This window comes from Enoplosus armatus, chromosome 19 (assembly GCF_043641665.1).
Source record: "Enoplosus armatus isolate fEnoArm2 chromosome 19, fEnoArm2.hap1, whole genome shotgun sequence".
Lineage (NCBI taxonomy): Eukaryota > Metazoa > Chordata > Actinopteri > Centrarchiformes > Enoplosidae > Enoplosus > Enoplosus armatus.
The window spans coordinates 18089044-18113781 of record NC_092198.1 but is presented as its reverse complement, the minus strand read 5'-3'; the positions used below and the strand labels follow the sequence as shown (position 1 = coordinate 18113781).

The following is a 24738-nucleotide window of genomic DNA, read 5'->3' as shown; positions in this document are numbered from 1 at the left end:
AGAGGTCATTAAGCTTCTATTTATTTCGTTTCCTCTTCTTTATTTCTTCGTTGCTCTTCTTACGGTGGCCTTGCAGTTACATGATCACACAGAGAGAGAGAGAGAGGGAGGATTTATGGAGTCTCTGAGACGTCATGACTTCAGCATCAGTGAGCAGCCCTTCACCTGGCGGCAGCCTATCAAATTTTGGGAAATGTTATGGAATTTAAAGAGGATTGTTTCAGACCTTTATGAGAGAACAGCAGCTTGTATGGCAGCAAGAGAATCACAAGACCTAATAAACAAGTTTACTTTGACATTTAAATTACACATAACGACAAAAAAAAAAAAAAAAAAGCATTTTCACAGTTATCTGGCTAACTTGGATGATCTTGAATAACCCTCAGTGTGGCTGAGACTACAGTCCCTGGTGATATCACATCACTATCATCAGTACCTGTGTGAAGACACTGCTTTGTACCCCTAAAGCTGGACAACAGGATGTGTAAAACGCATAGAGCAGGCCCCGTTTATATATTTTCTCATTTTGTACCTATTTCAATTATTTTGGGTAACTAACGCTAATTTTCATTATCTGATTTATCTGCCAATTCTTTTTTCAATTAATGAATCATTTGGTCTTTTGAAAGTTACAAAAACAAGTGAAACCTGCCTGGTGAAATTTCCCTCAACTCACTTTGGAAAGTGGACTTTAAAAGGCATATTTACCTTTTTATTGTTTAATAACTGGACAATTACAGCAGTTGTTTTAATACGTGATGCAACATTAGTTTATGAACTGTATCGTCTCTTACGGGGTTTCTGCCATTTCTTGTGCCGTTCATTCACTGGACGTGTCGCTTTCAAGCATCATCGGTGTGTTTTTTGTCAAGTGCGTAACGAAGTAAAGTAAAACAAAAACAAAATGGCTATGTGAACACATTACTTAATTAAGTGTAATTTCATTTATTATTATGCATGGCTAAATCAAGCATGTGATCTGAGGTACATTTTGAGAAGTCTATTTCTGAGGCAGTCAGAGATACTATTATAGCATGGCAACACATCTGTGTATCTGACTACATAGACAGAAGGACATCTTGTGTTACCCTTAAAAGGGAATGTTAATAAAAATGGCCCTGATACAGAATACTGCATATTCAGAGATAGTTCAGTGAATCATTGATCAGTACCAGAAACTCAATAATTACTTCATTGGGTGCTAAGATTTCTGACTTTCAGGTTTTCTCCATTTTTCTTTTTTTATTTAGCTTTAAACAACTAACTCTTTCTTAGAAACGCACACTTTGTTGACATTCATGCCAATTACAGTCCACTCGATGAGACGGATGTGCAAGAGAACAGGTCCTACTGGTCAACAATAGAGGCTGTAAAGCCCTTAATGCCCCTTATATTGCACAAACACATTAAACCACTACTGTGGTGTAAATAATGCAATATGCGAAAACTGCAGAAATTCTGATCATTTGTCAAAATCTTTTTTTTTTTTTATGTAAAATGTAAAGACATGTTTTCCCCTCATGTCAGATTCTGTGTGGGACCACAGCATGAAGGCCACACAAATCCACGTAGTGCTTAAAACCTTTAGCTGCTTGAAGCATGAAGATGAATTGTGGTTGACTATCTGCCCCAAAGACGAACGGAAACAGGGCACTTTCATCATGGAGATCTCTGTCGTAGCCATTTGTTAGTAAACTAGTCCCAGTCTGTGATTCAGACAGGAAGTACACAGTCAGTCTGTCAGACTCCTGGCATGAGAACCAGTCAAGTTCTATAGTTCGACCACAGGGTGGCGTGGTTTCCTTCAGCAAAGTCTCAGCTTGAGTCAGTGGGGCTCAGCAGCCAGTTGCTCACAGTGAAAGGCACATTCAGGATGGCTCAGTAGCCAACAGGCACATTATCAGGACAGTGTTTGTGTGTGTTAGATCTTGGGCCTCCAGCCCTGTATGAACTGTGTGATCTTGGTCACATGGAGTCGGCTCAGGTGGAAGTCATGTGACAGGATGTCCTCAGTTAGCTGCACCAGGAGGCTGCCGTCTATTCGCTCCCTCTGGAATATGGCCACCGCTGCCTCCGACAGGCCGATGAACCGCAGGCAGGCCGACACTTCCTCCAATGACAGCACGGAGAGGTCAGCAGGAGGCCGCCAGGTGGGGTCAGGGGGCGGGGACAACACTTCAGTGACCCCCGTGGACGTCCCACCGCCTTCTGCACCTCTGGAGGAATCTGTCGTGGGATTGGCAGTGGGCTCAGGTGAGGGGCAAGGGGACTGGCGGTTGAAGGGGTTCAACGCCCCGAAGGGAGCAAATCGACTCTGCGGAGGTGGCGGCCTCAGTCGAGGTCCGGAGGAGGTGAAGGAATCTACCCACGGCTCGGCCCAGGTGGCCTGTGCTGGCTGAGGATTGGCTGTGCTGTCTGCGGGGATGACAGAGACCGGCTCAGGGCTGGCGGGGTTAGGGGCGGGGCAGTCCGCCCAGGAGCACGGGTAACAGTAGAGGGAAGCATCTGGAGAGGGCGAGCAGCTGGGACAGAGCAGGAGACAGTGCCGTTAGCTTCTAGTTTCAGTCAGCGATGACTGAAACACAGATAGAATTCCATACACATTTGATTGGGGTACAGTTTGTAGACATTTCCCATTAAGAATTTATTAGAGATTTGCAGGTCAAAAGTCATCTGGACCTGTGAGTTAAAACTGGGCTAAACTTGGTTGAAAAGTTTTTTCAACAATATATCTCAATGTCACCATTTCTACAATTCTGGGCGAACTGCATCCACTGAAGATCATGTGGTACGATCGAAAGCTCCAGAACGGCTACTTAACAGAGCTTTTGATGAGATTGTTGATTGAAATCAATAGCCACTACTAGCATTACACATCCAAATCCCCAACCCAACTGTCGCCGGACGAGTTGCATTGTGGGTAATGGAGGCGGCAGGTTTTGACAAAGAAGAAGAATGTGTGGAATAAAAAAGGACAATATCTATATCTCTTCTTTTAGAATCGTCCATCATGAGTCCAACAACTCAGTGGAGTGATGCTAACTCTTACGTGCTACATGTAGCTATTCGTAAACATCGGTTTATCAGAGTGAAAGTCAGTGGAAGAAGGAGGAGATTTGTTGGCATTTGTTGCACGTTTTGAGTGAAAACAACACATTCACGCTGTACCTGTCCTGAAGTCCAGAGGAGTAGAAGGAGAGGTTGGGTCTTGGGGAGTTGGAGGTTTTGGGGAAGCGAGGTGGGACGGGAGGGCTGGGGGCCGGACTGGACATGGAGCCTCCTTTAGAGCAGCGAGGGGGAACTGGAGGGGCGATCAAGTAGCGACACTCCTCTCTCACCTACACACACACACACACACACACACACACACACACACAGACCGCAAAAACAGCAAAAAAAGTGAACTCCTAAAACTAGACTTCTCAGGAGGCTTTATGGGTGAGTGTGTGAGGGAGTGTGTGTGTGTGTGTGTGTGTGTGTGTGTGTGTGTGTGTGTCTGCTGCCTTGTCTCAGTGTTCTGCTTGGTAAATGTCAGACTTGGTGACCTTTACACCTCAAACAAACTCCCTCATACACAGGAGCAAGCTCTTCTCACACACACACACACACACACACACACACACACACACACACACACACACACACACACAGCGTCTTGGCAGGCTAAATATCAGGGAATGAGGAACACTGTGTGTGGCAGGGTATAATCCAGCTGCATAGCAGACATCAACACCCACACACCCCCTCTGCACCGCTGCTAGCTGCCATCACTTTGACAGAAAGAAAGTTAATTAAAGCGAAACAAGCATGATAATTTCCTCCTTACAAACACAGGCGCCTTTACACTAAGGTCGGGGGAACCACCTAATAACTCCAAACTGAGAACAGCGCCGCTACGAAAACAAGCTTTTTTTCAGCGTGAGTCACTAGTGGTGGAAAACCATTTGTCTTTGAGATGCTTCATATATGCAAGTGCCGGCCATCTTATAGAGGAACACAAGAGCCTTCAGCATGAAACTATATGTGGATAAAGGAGGAGCTTTGTAAGTGCACATACAACCCTGGACAATCCGACAAATATATTTAGTTATCATATATGACACTTTCCACTTCAGCACTATGAGAGGAATATTCCACAACCTGTGATGTACCACAGTAATGTTACGACCACATGTTGTTTATGAAAGCTCTCCCTGTCTGGTTGCTTCAGTGAAGTGACGCATTTCATGTTTCCAGGTAATTTGCAACCAATAGAAAAAGAGTAGGTTGGCTACCACAAAAGTTATTTTCAAATGCCTTTAATACCATATTCATTTAAGTACTCTAGATTGAGTTCACATGCCTTACCTCTGGCTAATCGCTGCTCCATCATGGGAGCTTTAGTTGTTGAACGTGAACAAAATAATCGACGACTGAACCCTCTGTGAGAAAACCAGTTCAGTTTCAGAAGCTACTGGAACTCTGGCTGGGTAGGAGGACGGTGTATAACACTCTAGTTTTGCCTTTAAACCTTGGGAAAAGTGGTTTGAAATGACTGCGTCGGTGCTTAAGAATGACTTGATCAACAGAAAAACAACCAACAACAATTTTGAAAATAGATTTGTCGTTTTAAGCCCGAGTTTGCGCTACTTTTCTCTGTTTTATATAGTTGAAATTTTTAATTACCATATTTGGGTTTTGAACTGTTGCTCTCGGGGAACTTATGATTGGCATTTTTCATTTTTTTCTTCTATGCATGCAGAATAAGCAGCAAAGCAGCACTGCCCCACCTGCACAAATGCGGGGCGAGCTGGCAGCAACAGCTAAAAAAAAAGCAGTCACCTACTGAAACGTAATTTCACTGAAACTCTTAAGACAAAAACGGACTCTTTGTTTTCTGCACTAATCATCAGAAATGGTTCAACTGTTGCGTTGTGGCCTCCTTTCATCATGAAATATCATATTATCACGATAGTAATTCGGTCATTCGTAAGCCCAAAGGCTCCATCAGTATTATACTCCACTATGGTGCTGAACTGGCTGTGTGCTGTTTTTATTGGATTATTGTATTCCAGCATACAGCACACATCCGCACCTCCATCCTTGGTGATGATGGCATATGTATTCATGTGCTGTGAGTGTTTGGGCTGTGAGTGTATGACAGCCTTTCCAGGAAGACAGTGTGTGTGTGTGTGTGTGTGTGTGTGTGTGTGTGAATGTGGTCAGTGAGGTTTAAAAGCTGTATTGTATGAATAATTCAAGCCAGGCATCCTGACTTTTAACAACCGGATGCCGCTGTGGACGGATAAGAAGGATGAGAGACAGAAGGACGAAAAGAAGGACAGGGGGTGAAGAATGAAACTCACAGCATCAGATTTTGGAGGTACAGGTGGTGGGGTGGACACTCTTGTCAACACGGTACCAAGAGAACCGTCCAATGAGGAAGACGAATGGAAGGAGATGAGGTTTGGCTCCTTCCCCAAGCCCTCTGCGTTCTGATTGGTCCAGAGTTCCTCGTAAGGGATTTCCTCAGTGGTCCTCATTTCAGCCTCAGTCCACTCGGGAGTCACGTACTCCCGCTCCTCACCTGGTCCCTCCCCCAGCCGCTCTCCAAGAGAGTCCCTGAAGCGCTGCGATAGGCTGTCCGAAACCCCACCCCCATACCCGCACATGGAGAGGCGCTGCAGTGCCGGCGCCAAGGAGTCCTGACCCGACACACACATGCGAGAGCGCCGCGGGCTCACACACTCCTCCGTCATACACTCCAGCTCTGGCCGGGTTTCTCTGACAGCACGAGAGTAGGCATCTGGGTCAAAAGAGTGTCGCAGTAGGAGGCTCTCTAGAGCCGCCGTGTGGACGGAGGCCTCGGCCACGTTGAACCGGGGCATGCAGCGCAGCAGCAGGAAGTGGGAGGGGGAGACTTCCTGTTGGCGGAGCACCATGCAGAGCACCACCGTCTTGCTGACGATGTTGAGCAGCTTGTAGCGGTGGCCCTCCCGGACCGCGTGGCGGTCGTAGGGGTTTCGCGGTGGTCGTGAAGGCACGGACACATTGACAGGGAGGCGGACCCTCTCGATGATGCTACGTACCGTGTGCTCCCCTCCCAGCATGCCTTGCTCCAGAGGGGAGCGTGTGCAAAAGCGCCCACGGCAGCCAAAGGGCAGGCTGACGCTCTGATTGGTGCGATGGTTCATACAGACCAGGCAGGGAGTTTTACCTGAGGAGGCAGAGACGGGAAGGTGGATTAGCCAGGGGTCAAAGAGTGAAGGTACGATCACATTAGCATAAAAAAAGAACCTGATGTTGCAGCTCTGATGTTGTGTAGTTTGGTGGTGTGATGTACTAAGCAAGCCGTCTCTACACAGTTGAACAAGCATGCTCAGAAGTGAATGGGAGATGGAGCGAATATCTGCGGGATGGAAGTGTAATGTGACCCCAATATATAGAAATGCTGATATTCCGCTGAAAGTAGACAGCCAGGAAATAGAACTGAGAAGGTCTTGGCCCCTTTTTGCAGTAGCTGTAATTTGTTTTAATCTGAACCAACCAGCGACAAATCCAAACGTTCCACATCTCTGTAGACGCCATATATCAGTTTTCAAGGAGGAATGAGCTTCTCATCCCGTACAGTATTGTCCTTTTTCCTCATTCTCATGTTTGTGAATAATCACTGAAATAGGACTCTATGAAGCATAGACCTCAACAGTTTGGCCATACTTACTTCTAGGAGTCTTTCCCAGGCGTCTCAAGAGCGCACTCAGCCCCGTCTTTTCCTTAGAGGGCGTGGCACAGAGAAGCTCCGCCTTCCCCATGAGTGACAGCTCATCTCCAGCCTGCAGAGTGAAGCTGTAGGGCTCACTGTCCTCACTGAACTCCCCTGAAACCACCTGCAGCACACGCGTGTATGGATATGTGGTCACGACGAAGCATGGCAGAAACATGAATTAATCTCATGCTCCTCAAATACAGAAGAAATGCAACGCAGCGTACAAAAGTAGCAGCTAAATGTGTGTTTGTGAGTAACACAAACCTTCACGCTAAACGTGATCGTCTCCATGACAAAGACCCGGTCAGGGAAGACTCCGGCAACTTCCTCCACACTGGAAAAATACTGGACCGGATCCCTGACGTCTCGGTCTTCATCCAACAACTTGAACTTCCCTAGAGAGAGGATGGAAGCAGGACAGGAGACAGAGAAGGGGCGAAGGGGGTTGAAGAAGGGAGGTACAAAGATGGAGGGAGGAAGAGGAAGTAAGGAAGTGAAGGAAAGCGCGAGAGAAGAGTAAGGTGAAGGGGTGTGAAGGAGGACAAGGAAAGAGGGGGGAAGAAAAGAATGGAGGAAGACAAGAAGGGAGGAAAGTGGTAGAGGGAAGAGGAGAGATGATTTTTTGTTTTTGTTCTGTCTTTCTTTTCTTTTTTGTGACTCCCTACAGTCTTTCTTCAAACACACACACACACACACACACATCCGCAGTGGACACTGTTTGGACGAGAAGAATACAAAGACACCTCCGTGACCTATGACCTGGCACCAGCTCCCGGCCAATCAACAGCTGACGGAGTTGGCATGGCAACCAATAAAGGACCCCCATTCTCACGCAGAGCAGAGACACATCACCATGGAGACTCTCTCTCTCTCTCTCTCTTCCACCCTTTCCTTCCCTTGCTCATCCCCTCCTCCGTCTGTAAATCGTTCACACTTGTGCGCTCCACTGCTGCAGTCCAGTAACCGTGTTCGTGTTCGCGTTTGTGTTCTTTACACTGCACATTGTTTTGGTTTGTGCCACTTTTTTGATGTTGTAAAGAACCGTTCCAGGAATGCACAATGGGCCCCAAAATCAGCCTTGTTAAAATCCCATAATCCTTTATTCTTATTCACCAGTTTATCGGAGAGCATTTAACTACCATAACCCCTGAAGGATCCTCCTTCTTCTCAGAGTCGAAGTGTTTGTGTGTGTGTGAGGGAAAGAAAGATGAGAAAATGTTGTTTTGTTTTTTTTTTTGTCTGGGAGGCAGAGCAGAATACCAAACTCCACCATCCTCCCCGCCAGCACCTCCCTCCTTTTCTTTCCCCCTCTTTCTCCTCCACCCCCCACCTTCCAATTCAAACAGAGCCCCCAGGATAAGGAGCTAGTGCTACTTTGCAACACAACCCACCAAGCCCCCCCCCCCTTCCCAAATAGAGTGACAGACTCAGGAGGAGTTTCAAATGAAACAGGTTTACCACTATAACAAACAAAACTCCGGCTCCATCCTGGAAACTGAGACTCCAAATGTTACCAACCGTAACGACATATTAACAAGCTGCTATTACTGTGAGACATAAAAACCGGATCACTCTGAGGCTTTTAAATCCCTGCACACAAGGCTTTGGCAGCTAGTTCCACATTACATGGGTGGCTGTGGCGCCACTTGCTTTCCTGAAACCCATTCATTCAGCTTTTCTGTCCTCTACCCTTCAGTCATCCTCTCGCTGATGGAGGAGGATACAGAGAGAGAGAGAGAGAGAGAGAGAGGAGGGAGCATCCTGTTGTCCGTCCCCAGGGGGAAACCTATATTGCTCTCCTCCTAAGCTTATTTAGACTTCCTGTATGAAGTCATCACACAGACATTAGCTCATCACTGGCAATGCCCTCTGATTCAACAACAACTCACCTGACATATTTAAAGAGGAGGAAAAAAAAAAAGGTTGCCCTAGAAGTATGCATACATTTAAATAGGCTTTGTCGGCTGGCTGGAATGCATCATCATCAAACTCGTGCATTATCCTAAATAAATAAAATCTAAATCTGAAAGCACCCTGTGGCAGCCCTCACAAGGCTGTTACCAGCAAGCTCTGCCATGATCGTTACTAATTGGCTACACATAAAAATAGGAGCTGTTTTTTTTTTTTTTTAAACTGGCAACCCGTTGATTTAAAAAAGGAGGGAACAGCAAGGGAAGGCAAATGTTACAACAAAACATGGACATACAACAAACTCATGGACCTGCTGCTTTGTGTCTTTAAGGCTGGATCAATCAATCGACCGGCCGGTAAGCACCGATCCGTTTTTTTTGTCCACTGTCAATTCCAATAAACTAGATAACCGCGTCCTCAACAATGTTGACTAGAAGAAAGAAATGCAGCATTACTTTGTGCAATTCTACTTCTTACTTTCCTATGAAATGAGTCCGCTGATGGCTGGAAGATGCACAGACTCGGACTGTAGTTAAATAGTCCTGCAATAACAATAAAACTAGCTCACTACAGTTGTAACAGCAGATCTTTTATCAGCAGCCATGAGGGAAATTGGGCCGTGGAACTGCTCAAGCTGCAAGACAGCCGTCCAACATTTATGGTAAGCCAGAAATCCATCAGATCGTTTATCATTCAGTCAATTAATCAGGGGTTGGGACCCCCTCAAACTGAATGCCAAACGACAACCAATCCGGCAGGACTACGGCCAGGTTCTAAAATGATTTAGGGGCGACCCATTTGGGGTTAAAATCGGGCTTCATCCGTACAGTGTCTGCCCAGCTATCAGAGGGGGAGATTTAGAGTTTGAGACGGCAATGCTGGGGGAAAAAAAAGGGTTTTATTTGCAGGAAATTTTAATCTATTCTCAAAGTGCTATTTCTTGGCAGTTTTTGTGTGTTGGGAAGGCAAAAACATTGTGTCCAAGGCGCTTTTAAAGTCCCTGAACTTTTTACTACCTCTAGTCTGGATATTTTGGTGGAAAAGGGCATCAAAGGGGCACTCCAGCAGTTTTGCACTTGAAGTTCAGTTTACTCGTCTCAGGGAGTACTACTCAGCCCTGTGAAAGCAGATATTTGACGTCTTTTGTGGCTCTGGAGAGAGCTCTCCAAAATTGGACAAAATAACAATGATGCTAATGAATGACACTGCTGAAATGAATTATGGGAAATTCAGTTGCTTCAGTCTTTTGTCTGTCTTTATATAAGTGCAATATTAAATCTGGAATACCCCTTTGACCCTGGTTACACCAGCGCAGCCCACTGTTAGGCTACGACGGCACTTAACATAATTAAAGTCCTTCTGCTATAGTGGAAAAGACAGTTTCTGTTAACTCAATACATCTCTGTTACATTTATATTTGTTGTATTGTCTGTTATTATCATTTGTCTGTTAAGTAGTTTGAGCTGCTAATATTGCCAATATTGGCGGTCACATGCTTCCGATGTGAAATGCTGAAATGTCTAAAATGACAATGATCTCAACACCCCCCCCCCCCCCAAATGTTCCTCCATTCTTCCTGAAAAGGAGCCTGAGAGGCGGCAGTAGCGTGAGGTGACATCAGCACTCCATCAGTGAAGGAAACAATGAAGAGGAGGCATTAGGATCCAGTTACACAGCGAATACTGTGACTGCTCGGACAGTCGGAACAACGGGATTGTGGGGATTGAGCTCCGGTGAGGTCATAATGACTAGACTCATTCAGCAGGAGGAGGACAGGTCAATGGACAGGAGGAGTCAGGGAAGGTCACATCTACAGAAGCTGCTTGGTTGTGTGTATGAGGGCTGTAGCGACAGTATTTGTATGTACATATTCAATATCGTTAAATCTACAGCACATGTTGGAAAATAATAATTTCAGTCACATTTATTCATAGTACTTACAATATTTCACTAACCCTATAATGTACAGTTTCCCCCTTTGGTTTAGCTTTCAGGTTATTAAAATCATTTTACTCCACACTGTCTGACAGTATCATATAAATATATATGCTGTATCACGTCTTCGCTGAAGCTACTGTATGCAATGTTTACACTGAGTGAAATTTTCTAACCCAAGAATCCATTTTATTTATGTCTGCACTCCATCAAATGGAAATAATCGGATGTCTTGTGCATCAATTTTATGCACAAATTCAGTCTGACATATTGCGTATATCTTTGGTAACTGGGTCGGAACAAAGTTTGGATGCACAGCAACGTGAGTTGTGTACCGACTGGATCGAGATAAAGGCTCGAACAAGACAAATGGCGGGGGGTTGCATGCCTTTTGGGAGGAAGCAACCATGCGTGAGAACCATGAGAACATGCAAACTCTACACAGAAAGGCTCCAGTCAACCCACGACTCTGCAATATGTCCCATTGCACCGTTGACATTACAGTTTAAATCATAGATTGCGACTGGGACCATTATGTGAACCTCATCCACCTTCTCCAAATCTTTCTTGATTCCATGAGTTTATATTTTGGGTCTGTGTTATGTCAGACTTGAAAGGTCGAAACTTTTGAACGTTATCTCCCAAGGTCATGATGAATCGCCAGATGCCAAAACAGAGACGGAGACTCTTCCACTTCTATTGTAATTATATGTGTCCCTGTTTTCTCTGAGCCGGACTGAGAGGCACTCTTATCAACTTGGTCCACGTGGGAATACAGTGAGCAAGTGAGCGAGTGAGTTCCTGCATTTCAGCTTTAGAATTTGTCTTTAGAGCATGGCGGCCAAATGTATCAAATGTCATTATAGATTGCGAAGGAAATTTCAACGCATCAGACAATATTACTTGCCACCGTCAGTTTATCAGTGTATACGTTTGTTGGCCTATCCCCAAAGAAAAACCTTTTCCCCAACAAAAATAGAGCAAGTGGAAAATGCCGACCTCCTGACAAAAATGTGCGTTTATTTTCTTCCCCCAGAGGAAATTGACGTTTTAGGGAAAGATTTGTATTTTTAGGATGAGGATGAAATTTTGGCTGACTATTAAGACATATTTGTGCATGCTAGAGTAGATGCAGTGTGTGTGTGTGTGTGCGTGTGCGCGCGCTCACCCTGGTATTGCAGAGGGATGTCTATCTTGGGTCCAATGACGTAGTGTCCCTCCTCTAAGCTGTGGGCAGTCACTGTGGTCCACTGGCGACAGGAGTGTAACAGCACCACATCCTCCTCCGACAGACCCTCCACACATTCACCTGGAACACACACACACACACATTAACACACAAATCAACACAACAGAAATTGATTAGGAATAAACAAATAATCTACTGGCCTGAGGGCTGTTTTTAATTTCTAAGGTAGCTCAGCAATGGAAAACATTAACCTCTCCCACACACACACACATACACACACACACATGCATTCAGGACTCAGTGTCCATAATTACCACCATCAGTTCACCACCCCTAACCTACTCATCAGGACCCCGCTATGCAACTGGCAACCCACTATTACACAGCCCCCACACACACACACACACAGCTCTCCAGCTTTCACTAGAGCCATCGTGTTGCACAACAGCATTGATTTCTGCTGATAGCACAGTGGTACAATTCAATCACATCACATACACAACACACACTCCCTCTCGCTCTCGCTCTCACACACACACACACACAGATCACACTGACAACTTTTTGTTCTCTTTTGCTGATGGATAACTGTTACTACCAAACCTTTTAATCTCACAACCATGTCGATGGAGGGCTTGAATACAAACACAGAGGATGAGAGGTTGTGAGTAGAAATATATAAAGGGGCATCTGAAAAGAGAATGATCAGCAGCTTCCTTTTGGGCATTTGACTGATCTGTCACCTTAGGCTTGATACTACACTCTCAGATCAGGGCCAGCGAACTTGTTAATGGCTTTGCTGCATGCTAAAAGGTCAGTTCACCCAAATCACAAAGAGACACATTTCCCTTTTTTGTTGTGCTCAAAGCATAAATTGTTCCATTGCCATTTTCTATAAACAGCATGGTTACTCTGGATAACTCAGACGTTGCTGTCGACAGTTTTTATTGGGAACAACTTCCAAGGAGTCTGTGCGGTTCTGTGCTTACCGGTCGACTGGTGGAGAAAATACCACTGGTCCAAGAGGTGCTGGATGTAAAAAGAGTCACTGACAGGAAGTCAACTGCACACTTGTCTCCATTGCAAAACACCCAATTTGTTATCTGAGCTCTGACGAAAGTCTGTTTGATCGAAAGCTTAGACAATAAATTGGGTGTTTGCAAATGGTGACGAGTGTGTGGAAGGTTTGGTTTATTTCCATTGGATTTATTTCAGGTTAAAGTTACTCGTGTTGTCTCCCATAGGAGAAACATGTCTTGGATTAAGGGGATTGCTGCATCATATGCCAGTGCGCCAAACAGTGACAAACAACAAAACACCCAAAAGTAAAAAATGCTGACAAACTGTCCACAGTGAGGTGCAATGCGTGGATTATCTTGAGAAACTGAGAATATGTAAGTACAAGTAAGCTATACCACACGATGAAAATAGAGAAGCAGTTCAACGGCATGCAACTATTATCAACAAAATGTACTTTAAATATCTAAAGTTAAAGTACTCGAGAGTATAACATATATCGCCTATTAAGTATTATGTAAACAATATTTGAATGTTGTGGCTGGTTAAACTGATCATTTACTTTTACCCATAACCCCGTGTGATTTGGGTTAACAGACGCTCCGTGACATGTAGGTTGAGAACTGCCATTGTGTAGCCTAATGCACTTTGTAATCACGGCTCCACGTTGACAGCGTGCAGTCTGGGGGATTCATATAGTGGCCTGTCAGCAAAGCCCCCATCACACATCACCATTACTTACACCCCCCCCCCCCCCCCACACACACTTACCACATGCCACTGAACCACAGTCTCGCCATACAGATAAAAAAAAAACACTGTTATTGTTTGTTGTTGTTGATATGAAGTGGAGGGGATTGGGGGGGGGGGGGTGCTTGCACAAAATGCTGACATCACGCCCTGTTGTAAATAACTAACCACCATCTGGGTTGGCTGGCTGTGCAAACAAACGGGCATCTGTGGGGTAACTACACTGCAGTTAATAAACACCTACGGGTGCTCTCTCTCCCTCTCTCTCCCCCTCTCTCTCTATACAACGCACACGCGCGCCGCCAGAAGCAAGGTGCGTAATTTTGGGGGGGGGGGGGGGGGGGGGGGACCATGACACGGCCCGGGTGCGCGCTTTTGTCCACGAAGGAAAAGTTGGGAGGCTTTCCTCCTCGTCGCTGCTCGTTAGTATTCACCACATTCACCGACAGATTACAGCATTTACATATGAAAAGAATTGAGCAGCACTTCAGCAGCACAACAGACACTTTGTGGCTTTCCGGGCCTCCCTGGACTGGAACAACTTTGGCCATGACACCCATCGACCGTTCCCGAAGTAAAGACACCAAAATCTGCTGAAGCACGGAGCCGTGTTCGCGGCAAAACGTAAAACAAATAAATAGAAAGACTGAACTCCAATGGTACATAATGACTCCCTTATGCAAGTCGGTGGGTTGGTGGGAACTACAAAAGTCAGTGTCCGAGAATAAACGCTGCGGCTGCATCAAGAGAACCATATTTAACCAAAACAATAACGGAAATACGGCGATATTGGTTTCAAAATAAGAGCACCAAAGACAGAAGATCTAATCCAAAGCAAATTCAATTGATCAATTCTATATGGAGTCTTTTTGAATTTTTGAAACTTCATTTGACTAATATGCACTGTAAAGCTATTTTAATTCAAAGCAAATCTGAACTACATCTTTATTTGCCAAGTGGTACTACAATGGCAAAGCGCATTTGAGCTTGAGACACAGATTTACATCTTTCTGCTGTCTGTCACTTGTGGAAAGTGCCAGGAAATGATTATTTAATTCATCTGATTAATGACGTAGGTATAATACAGCCTCATAAACAGCATAGAGAGAGAGAGAGAGAGAGTCTCTAATCTCTAAGTGTCATGTGGTATAAAACATCAAAAGTCTCAGATGTTGGCAAACGTGATAATACTGTGTGCAGTTTACTGGAGTCATCTTTCAGGAACATGTGACGATGTTGCCGATCTAAATTAGGAACAGAATATAATTTAACTAACACTTATTTGACCAATTTGCCTTTAAAAGACACAACCTTTTTTATATGAATTTAAAATTCCTTAGATTATCCCCATCAAAATGTCTGCCAATAATTTCTGTTTCGCGAAACAGACGCTGTTTTACCAAGCTTAAGCGAGGTTACCCTCTAAACTGCTGATAACTGATTACACAAATGTATTTATTGTATTGCTTAAAAATGTTAATGAATCTCCAAAACAGTGTTCTCCTATTTATACAATTCTGACAAGGTTCAGGATTTATTTTGAAAGCTTTAACCGGAAGCGCTATCTTTTCCTGCCAATCTTGACGCCGTTAAAATGCTCCACATAAATCACCACACTTGTTCTTACACGCCGGCGTATTTATCCTCACAAATCCCTTCAGAAAGACACTTTCTTCGATGAAAGCCGACGACGTTTTTCTCTGTTCTCTATTTGTCGAGTATTTGTCGGTATTTCTCATCATTACTGTCACGGTTATCCTAACTTGTGGTGACATGGAAGGGACGGAGGAGCGCTGGAGTTAGCTAGCAGTCGTCAGAAGGATACGACAGTGCGAAAAGTTTCTAACGGTCGTGCTGGAGGTCGAGGCACCTGGTAAAGGCCGTCTCTTACCGTGGGCCAGGCGGACTAGAGTGGGCAGACGGAACTTGCTGACCACCGCGTCCAACGGCAGCGCCAACGGGCTCCAAGCGATCTCCGACAGGCTCGCCGACAACTTCTCCATCCTCCCGGGTCATCACGGTACCGGAGATAATGGTGATGGTGATGGTGAAGATAATGATGATGGTGGTGGTGGTGGTGAAGTGGAGGAGGGTGAGGGTGATGGTGGTGGTGGAGGTGGTGGCACAATGGCAAAGAGTTTCGCCATGTTCGAATGTAGCGAAGAGGGAGCGCAGTCACAGTCGGTGCGCACGAGCGGTGGGAGGGAGCGCGAGCCCTCTCTCTTTCTCCTTCTCTGTCATTCAGTGTTTGTCCCCCCCCCCCACACACACACACACACACACACACACACACGAGAACAAAACAGCAAAGTCAGTCAAACTTTGATTTTGTAGAGTGTATCATTATAGTGGAGATCAAATATCAAACAAAGATGTCAAGTAGCGCCCCCCCCCCCATTCCTCTTCCCACGCTCATTGCTCGACAGCCTGCCCACTATCTTCATGTTTTCCCCATCAGTAATTGCACCACTTTGTCCGCAGGGGTTAATCTGAGAAGGGCTGCTGCCACCTACACACCTGCCTGCATAGATGCATTTTCAGGGTGGAATGTACATTTTGAGGTGTCATTGAGCGCCTCTTTTTTTTATTGCAATACATTTATGACAGAGCTGTGGTTACCCCACACTTTGCAGATTAGGATTTCACGCACAAAAACCAATATTGGGCTTATAAAATGTGATGCATTGCAGAAGCCCCCTATCTTGAGTGGTCGGTGATTTAAAGGAGCGGAAAGAAGACAAAAAACACACCTCTGCTACACAAAATTATATATACTTTCCTGACTTTTCCCTAATCTCTGTTTGTTGCTGGTGGACAAAAACAAGATGCGTTCACATCTTCAGGCCTCTTAAAATGATTCAAATGAAGCAATCTGAGGAGGAGAAAAAAAAAAAAATACTACTCGTAATTCATTGACATATGCAACATGTGGTGAGGGGTTGCTTCATTTTCAGGGGTCATGAGCTTTGGCAGGTTAGGAAACACTGAGTTAAACTGCCAACAGTATGCAATTGTTAAAAGATTAGCTCCACCTTGACCGACTACAACATGAAAATAAATGCTACTTGTTGCAGGTATTAATGTATTAGCAAAAGTAATCCAGTATGATGTACTTTTATCACATCAGTGAGTTGGACTGGACAAGCAGTACTCACATGCAATACTTAAAGGGGGCATCCATGGTATGCTAACCTTGGCATTAGGAACATGACGCAAACACGACAGCTTCCCCAGACACTCCACGCCACGTATTTATGTATTGACGTGGCATTATGGTAGAATAAATGCATGAATACCTTCACACGCCGGACCAGTATCTCATCCTTCACGTCAAAAAAACCAATCGATTCATTCAGTCCCAAGACAGCAACTCTACCAAAGAGACCGAGCTGTATGATTTCTAGTTTTGGAAAAGTAATAAAAAATGTTCATATGTTTGGAGGCGCCTAAGCTTGTTTTAAACGTGTGTTAAAGCGGCTGACTAGAGAGGTAATACCATCTTCTATACACCAACTGTGCAGGTCTATACGAAGTTATCAGGCCAATCACTAGCACACATAGACAGTGGTGATGTTGCGGAAGTGGAATCAGTTTATCCACCTCTTCACCCAGCACCAAACCTTTGGCCCCAGGCAGGACTCTGGTCAACTCACTCTCAAGTTCAATGAACCAAACTGTAAACAGAAACTGATTCATTTGTCATTGATTTTTGCCAACAAACCAGTTGTGATGCTACAGTCCTTGAGCCATACCCAGAGTGAGCCGTTCCAAATAATACTGTAACTGATATTAAATATACCATTGTAAAAGAGACATTTACATTGCCAAAGGTGTGAAATAAAAATATGCACATAAACAATTTTGCTGTTAGAAATATAAATATCAAATGCAAAAAGTAATGAGGCTGAGAGTGAGAATGCAGATTATCATCATCTCGTGGGCTCGTCCCTTCACAAATATTTGGTTAAATTTGTTATGTCTGGCCTGCCACAAAGGCCAAACACATCCACGCCTTCTCAAAGCCAAATATAGCAGTGCTGTGTTTTGTTCCGTCTGTACAATTAGTTAAAATGTAAACCCAAACTATGATTCATTGGCTAATAATCGCTCACTCATTCTCCCACAACTGGATATGGCAAACACTGAAATAAAAGAGGATTCAATTCTCCAAAGGACCACACAATATGGACTGAGCCAAAGAGCCTTGTCGGCTGACTATAGGATGGATTTAGTTATTGAATATTGCTAACTTCTACCTTAAACATTGGATGTACCACTGAGCAAGACACAAAATTAGGATGCAGGAGTTCTTTAAACTTTCCTTATCTGGTGGTATTACTTTATAGCCACAACAATATAAAAGTTACAAAAGCCAACAACAAAATGATCAAAGTTTTGGATAGCAACTTTATTTGTTCCATATAAACAAAAATTCAAATATGAAGCTGAACTTCTGGACTAACGACTGGGGCATTATTACACAGTAGGTGGAGGGGTGGTCATCATGGCGGAAAACTCAATGGGCAGGCTCTGCAAAAAGAAAGGAGCAATGAAAACACATTTAATGACACAAACGAACCCTGAATAAACCCTGTCAAACCAAGCACGAGCAGACTGTTTTCGGATTTCTTACAGCACCAGAAATCACTAAATATCCACCTGTAATGACTGGGTCAGCCTTCTGTCAGTGACATCTAGAGGAAAACATATGTAGTTGCACCACATCTTACATGTGATTCTCTGACCTTTTTTCCTACAGCATAGTTCATGTTCACTGCTTCAGCCTTCTAGAGGGTAATGACTGATGGCTTACCTGAACCACTCTATTGACATACCTTTAATTCCAAAATATCTAAAGTGAGTACCCAAGCTTGGTGCTACTGCTAATAATGTTTGTTGTCTTTAACAAATTTAAATCTAGGACCAATTCTAATTACAAGCACTTTGCAAACAAACATGTTTAAATGGTTGTTACTCAAGTTCAGTTCATGGGGTCTAAAAAAAAAGACGGGAAAAAAAATCCTTAATCTGACATCACCATGGGCTTTCTCTGGTCAGGAGAACAATATAAGATCTAGATGACTACACAGTCAAAGACCATTCTTTGTCTGTGATCCAGGTAGTACTATTACATACATTGTACACAGGAGTGGGCAATATGGAAAAAATATTATATCATGGTAGGCATAATCTTATATTATCTATATAACACTGTCTTCATCTATCTGACATAGTAAATTATCTGGAAAATAAGTTGCTTATAGGTAAAATAACCACACAGGGATGTTTATTTGGCCGACATAGCAAATGAAGTTGCTGATAAATTAATGAAAAGGCCGTCCTGCTCATTGAACTTGAAACATTGCCCATAATGGTCCATGCACCCAGAGATCAGGGGTCATAAGGGATAATTACCAATACTATAAATGGCATAGCAAAATCTGATCCCTAATTATATAGTATGAATAAACTGTTAGGCTACTTACTGCCCTTCACAGCCTTCTTGCCTGGAATAGAAAGAAACAGACCTTATATTAGTCACATTAACCCATACCACAGAGACAATGCATTTAAAATACATCAAAGTAACTAGCTTCCAACATCAGTATTCTCATATGTATATGCATATGCATATATTATATGCATATGTATTGCCATATATATATATATACTCACCCCCATAGGAAACCTTGTAGTACAGGTATGTCATGATGCCAAGACCAACCCACACCTCCTGGTATGCCTTGGTGTAGTAGGGGCTCACTTTGGACCACCACGATGCAAACACGCGTCCAGACATCTGTGGGATAAAAGCAACAATGGTCTCAAAACAGTGCTCATGTACTAGGTCAGTGCAATAACACAGCCTCAAATGAGACATAATTTCAGTAAAGGCATGACTGGAACATTACAAGACCTAGCCCAAAATGCCACACATTCTCTTAACGGAGAGAGACCACACCAAACTACATTCACAATTCTACCAATTTACTGATGTGTTGCTCTTAAACTTACCTGGCAGAACTACATTTGGATATCTAATTAATCTTAAGAGTTTATGCTTTTGGCATAATTCATGTTTTAGAAACGGATTCCTTCATTCAGACAATGTTGTTACGTTACTCAACACAAAGTTGACTTGGTTGCAGGACTCAGAATGCTACCGTGACCCTCGGCTGTATCAGGCCTAGCTAATGACTTTAGCCACCTAGGAAATACTGATCAAAAGACGATGATAAAAATAGCACCATTTCACTTTTCTAATTCACTATTAGTGAGATAAGAGACATCGTTTTTTGATGTGTCCAATAACTTATCTTGACGGAAGATCACGTACATTTGGCCGCAAATGTTATTGCTAACATTACAACCTCGCATCTGCAATGCTAGTTTAGTACCCAAGACAGCGTTAGCATTAAATGCATACACGTTGGTTAAACGAAAGAATAGAACATTCACAACCAGACATATAGCTGATATCTATATATTTATTTAACTTGACTAGCGAACTACTTCAACCAATGAATGGCTCCTAACTAGCGTATTAGCATCTTCTCTACTGTAGAACCGTAAAGAACGCTAACTAGCCTTAGCAGGAAGCTAGCTAGATAACTGAGTACACCGGGAAAAGAAGCATACACAACCATAGTAAGTGGAGATTGTAGCTTATTTTTAAACTGCTCTGGTGAGGCAAAAATAGTTTTTCTGTTGTGATTAAAGCGACTTTGGTCAGTAAGTGTGGCTCTTCTCTTACCTTTCGATTTGTCTCTGCAGAGGGAAGGTCAGGACAGGCGCTGCTGCAAAACGTCAAAGTCGTGGGGGATGTCTTCTTCTACTCTCAAATGGGTAGTATTTCATTCATGTTTTGGCGTGTAGCGCCACCAAACGGAGGTACGCGATTCACTTATTTGATACCTGTCTAGCTATCTATTGGCTCCACCTTGAGGACTTAACCATAAATGCTACACAAGGTCATCTTTTCTCCCTTGATTCCCATGAAATCTGAAATCTGGGGATTATGTGCTGTTGTACACCACACATTACAATATATTGTGTTATAATCTAATGACTTAATTGCATTCATTGTAGTAATTGCCACACACTGTTATCATGGTGTATTTTCTTTTGCATGATGTGATACTCTGATATGTTACACAGTTTTAGACTTTCCAAAGGAACAATTCAGCTTATGTCCTGTCTGCTTTTTGGTGCCCGTGCCACTGCCATAACTGCAGCGGGAATTTGAGGTGAGGGTGCAGCTGCTATGCGGCACTATGTGACTGTCCACCAGCTCTGTCTGCTCACCATAGTGAAACAACAAATAAAACACTGGCACTGCTCTCAAGGGTAAATATGGCATTGTGTAACATGCTCTACTGTGAGTGCACCTTCTGTTTCTTCAGGTGAAACAAATAAATAACATAAAAAAGGAGGCATTTTGGCTCTCGATTTAGTTTAAATTCAATTATGAGTATCCTTTTCAGGTCGTGTATTAAAAAACTTGCACCTGTAATTAATTCTGATTGAAAAGCCTTAAAAGATTGTTATAACTCAATATGAAAGTGAATGAGAGAGTAAAAGCAGAATTAACATTTTCAAAGTCATGTTGGAATGACTCCTAAAAGGAACCTGAAACAGTTTCATACTAATGCATCTTTCCCAGTGTCATTGTTTATCAACTGTTACATTATTGCACAAGCAAACAGAAGAAAGAGAAGACAGAAAAAAGACACGCAAAGCTGAAAACCAAACTAATCCACTCTGGGATTTGTGAGGATGTGATTCTTTTTTAGCCAAAGGATATCAAGTTCGTATGAGAACCTGCAGGAGTGATTTGGGCCTGCAGTGAGCGTGGGCGGGACTTTCCACCCTTTTTTTGTCCTCACGCTCCAATGGGCAAGAGGCACCTTGTTTCATTTATGAGCACCTAAAGGCCAAGTCCTATTTGAAGGGACTCCACACGGTGGATCAACGCAGAGTTGTGCCAATATGAAAGGACACAGCTGAGGACATTTATTGTACACTGTTCACGTTCTACTGGGTTCTTCTTTGTAATTCAGTATGCACTAGCTGTCTCCAGTGACTACAGGTATGCTGAAGAATTGTGACCATGCCAACTATTTGTGTATATCTGCCTCTTTCCATGTACAGCACAGTTATTCCTCCTCTCTGAGCTCTTTGTTTGAATGCATGTGTCTACTTGCATCTCTGTGTGTGTCTGTGGTAATGTAAGGGTGTGGATGGGTACATTACTGTAACATGACTAATCAGGCAGTGGAGGCAGCTAACTTAAATGTTTTGGAAAAAGCTTTCACACTGCAGTATTTACCCTCAGCATTTTTTCCCTTTGTGGCATCGTGGACTTCACTCACTGTGGACGATTTACTAATCTTTGTCTCCTGGACCTGGTTCTGAGGTCGATCTTGCGCTGTGGTTGGAGACTACATGGCTTCAGGTGGAGCAGAGGAAGACGATGGAGGCATTCCTTTGGACATTGACAATGTGCACATGCTCCTCCAAGGTCAGTCTATTCCTGTACTGTGCTGTAGTGGGAAATCACAGCGGTGGCCAAGGGAGATACTATTTCAATGTCTATTGCATCACGTTTACATGACATATACATGTACAAAGAAGTGAAAGTGACACTTTAAGCATTGACAGAAGATAAAGTTGGATTTTTAGGGGCAGGTTGACTAGTTCAGTGCCCAGAAATGATACAGTTACATGTATTGTTGTCTTGTTATTGTTTGGTGAGAGTGCATTTGGTAGAGGTTTGCCAGTGTGTCCAGCATTCTGTGGGCAAAATATTTACTTAGATTATTTGTATTTTGCTATTTCATATGTGTGGAGAGTGCATTTTAAATACTTTAGGGCATTTAACAATCTATTTAACAGCTGTGCCCTCAATCTCTAGGCACTTGTGACATCCCAGTTTAGTTTTTCCAGGAGATGTGCAATTTTTCTTTATTTTCACTGTTGAATTTGAGAAGAATTGTGGCTTTCAGCTGTTGTCTTTACAAATGCTTACACAATATCTTTCTATCTTTCTATATTGCTCCATTTCAGTCCTCCCCTTTAATTGTATTCAGTCTCTGTTACTTGTGTAATCATTATAGAACACATGTTTTTTGATGAGAGACAATGAATGATTTTGTTGTTCAGCCCTTCGTGCTGAAATAGAAGGGGACCAGAGATGTTTGTTTGTTCCACACAATAAGCTTGCATGTGACTTCATTAATTAGATGAAACATTTCATTTCCTGCTCGAACTTTAATGACATCGCATCAGATTGAGTTTGATGACCAAGCAAATTGTTCTTGTTACCTCAGGAGGCAGAACTACTGTACAGTACATGTGTAATGATGGCTATAGTCATTGGGAATTACCTTAGAAGTTACAATATTCCTTGATCGGATAAATATTTAGTTACTAAACATGTTGGTGCTCCCAATTTTGTTGTCTCCTGTCTTAATTGAAGTGTTGCATCTCTGTAAGCGGTGATAAATAAAAGGGAATACATCTTGCCATGATTTATGTGAGCTGAAAATATTCAATTTAATAGCAAGATGTGCTGGATTTTGTCATTATGTAATGTAAGTCTGTCAGAAGGTGTGCTTTTAAATACGGCTGTGGTTTGATCAGCGTCCAGTACAGTCCAGTACTTATGTACTTGAAACTATGGATTATACCGTGCATCAGGGAATATCAGTTATATGCAGTAATTCACATGGTAATTTAACTAAAGCTGATATTAAGATTCTCTGCATATACATACTCTCGCAACCTTAAATCGTGTGCGCATTATGTTTGTTGAAAACATGTGTAAATATCTGTGATATATATGATGCCGTCTTACAATGGCCTGAAGCAGGAAGCTATTATACATATGGTGAAGACTGTTGCTGCTGTTTGCACTGGGCATGTCAGGTGAGCTGGGCGAAGTCGATACTCAGGAGCCTCCTGCCCTGGCAGGCTTTTAAACATACAGCAGACTCACTGAGTCATAGCCAAGTCTGATATCTACAAGTGCGAGTTCATAAATCTGAATGTGACTGTCTGCTTTCTGATTGCCTCAGACAAAACATCAAGTTGGCTCCACTTGCCCTGCCAATATCCTCTACTAGCTAAAGCTTTCTGTCACTTCCATAACGCAAGGAAAGCCTTTGTAAGGTTATATAGAGTAAAAGGTTAGTGTTTTGGCAACAGAAGCTTAGGATCTGGTCTAGTAACTCTCAAGAACCATGTATGTCCAAAATCCCCTCTCTGTATGTGTGCATACGTCTGTCTGGGAGTTCATCATGGCTGTGAGTGTGTCTCTGTTTATATTTGCTGTGTCTGTGAGCGTCAGTATCTATGTCTGTCGCTGTCTTGGAAGCCAAGCCGCCTTGTATCCAGATCCCAGTCACTAGCCTTACTTTAGCTTCAAGGGGAAGCCTGCCACTCGACAAAGCAGTCTCTTCACTCATTGTACATGGATTTATTGGCTACTAGGTATAAGCATGGATGTTCGAAAAGTCCCTCGGTCCTCTGACGTTGGTGAGTAGCTTATGACCTACCTGCAGCGCAGATCAGTTGCATTAGTTGGTGTTCTCAGTCCAGCATTCCTCTTAGTGTTCATCATATAGCGTTATGGTAGTGTGTTTTATTTGAACTTATTCACTGTTTGCAAAACATGAGGCATGTATGTGACTAATCCCAGCGTGAACCAAAATGAGAAGTGATAAATAGACTGTCATATTAAGGGCACTGAGACAACCCAGGGATGCTATTTAATTAACATGCACATATTTGCTGTTGGCAGCAAACACAAGCTTCCAGTCTTTCGTAAAGGATCCTAATTTTTCATTCAGATGTATGTGTTTATTATGTTACAGCAATCCATATCATCTGACAGAGAGGTGATGATGATCCAGTACTTTGTGACTGTAACAGAAACCACCTCATTTAAATCCATCTGGTTCTGGAGTGTGTATAGATGATCCTTTTGTCTGTTTCCTCAACAGTGGAGCATGAACAGATTCAGAAAAGGACATTCACCAACTGGATAAATGCTCAACTCGCTAAGGTATGCTGAGACATCATATTTACGTGTGAGGCTTATTAGATAAATGAACATGAACTTCTGTTGAAGAAAACAAGAAACAGTCAAATACTTACTTATACATATATATATATATATATATATATTTGT

The 24738-nt window shown here is 43.2% G+C and overlaps 3 protein-coding genes across 3 annotated transcripts in view; 1 reads left to right on the top strand and 2 right to left on the bottom strand.

Moving 5' to 3' along the window:
- Positions 1-1921: 1921 nt before the first annotated feature.
- gareml (GRB2 associated, regulator of MAPK1-like) lies at positions 1922-15550 on the bottom strand. Its single transcript, XM_070926107.1, has 7 exons — positions 15439-15550; positions 11760-11900; positions 7010-7140; positions 6701-6866; positions 5346-6196; positions 3169-3338; positions 1922-2522 (listed from the first exon to the last, which is right to left on the bottom strand). The coding sequence occupies exons 1-7, from the start codon at positions 15548-15550 to the stop codon at positions 1922-1924; spliced, it is 2172 nt and encodes a 723-aa protein (XP_070782208.1).
- A 2384-nt stretch (positions 15551-17934) lies between these two features.
- Positions 17935-20374, bottom strand: atp5mj (ATP synthase membrane subunit j). The gene is made up of 4 exons (XM_070926095.1): positions 20302-20374; positions 19224-19347; positions 19034-19054; positions 17935-18077 (listed from the first exon to the last, which is right to left on the bottom strand). Exons 2-4 carry the CDS (start codon positions 19345-19347, stop codon positions 18064-18066), a joined length of 159 nt encoding a protein of 52 aa, XP_070782196.1. The 5' UTR covers positions 20302-20374; the 3' UTR covers positions 17935-18063.
- A 1618-nt stretch (positions 20375-21992) lies between these two features.
- The window catches only part of syne2a (spectrin repeat containing, nuclear envelope 2a), a 77694-nt gene continuing 74948 nt past the window's right edge, over positions 21993-24738 (top strand). Inside the window, 2 exon segments of the mRNA XM_070925425.1 lie at positions 21993-22068; positions 24551-24612. Of these exon segments, the coding sequence (XP_070781526.1) occupies positions 21993-22068; positions 24551-24612 (138 nt within the window).

Bases quoted from the DNA above. Each gene is read 5' to 3' on its own strand.
- atp5mj (XM_070926095.1), bottom strand. From the start codon at position 19,347: ATGTCTGGACGCGTGTTTGCATCGTGGTGGTCCAAAGTGAGCCCCTAC. The intron at 19,055-19,223 runs GTGAGTATATAT...TTTCTATTCCAG, and splicing joins CTACAAGGTTTCCTATGGGG to GCAAGAAGGCTGTGAAGGGC.
- gareml (XM_070926107.1), bottom strand. From the start codon at position 15,550: ATGGAGAAGTTGTCGGCGAGCCTGTCGGAGATCGCTTGGAGCCCGTTG. The intron at 11,901-15,438 runs GTAAGAGACGGC...TGTGTGTTCCAG, and splicing joins TCTAGTCCGCCTGGCCCACG to GTGAATGTGTGGAGGGTCTG. The intron at 6,197-6,700 runs GTAAGTATGGCC...CTGCCTCCTCAG, and splicing joins CCTGGGAAAGACTCCTAGAA to GTAAAACTCCCTGCCTGGTC.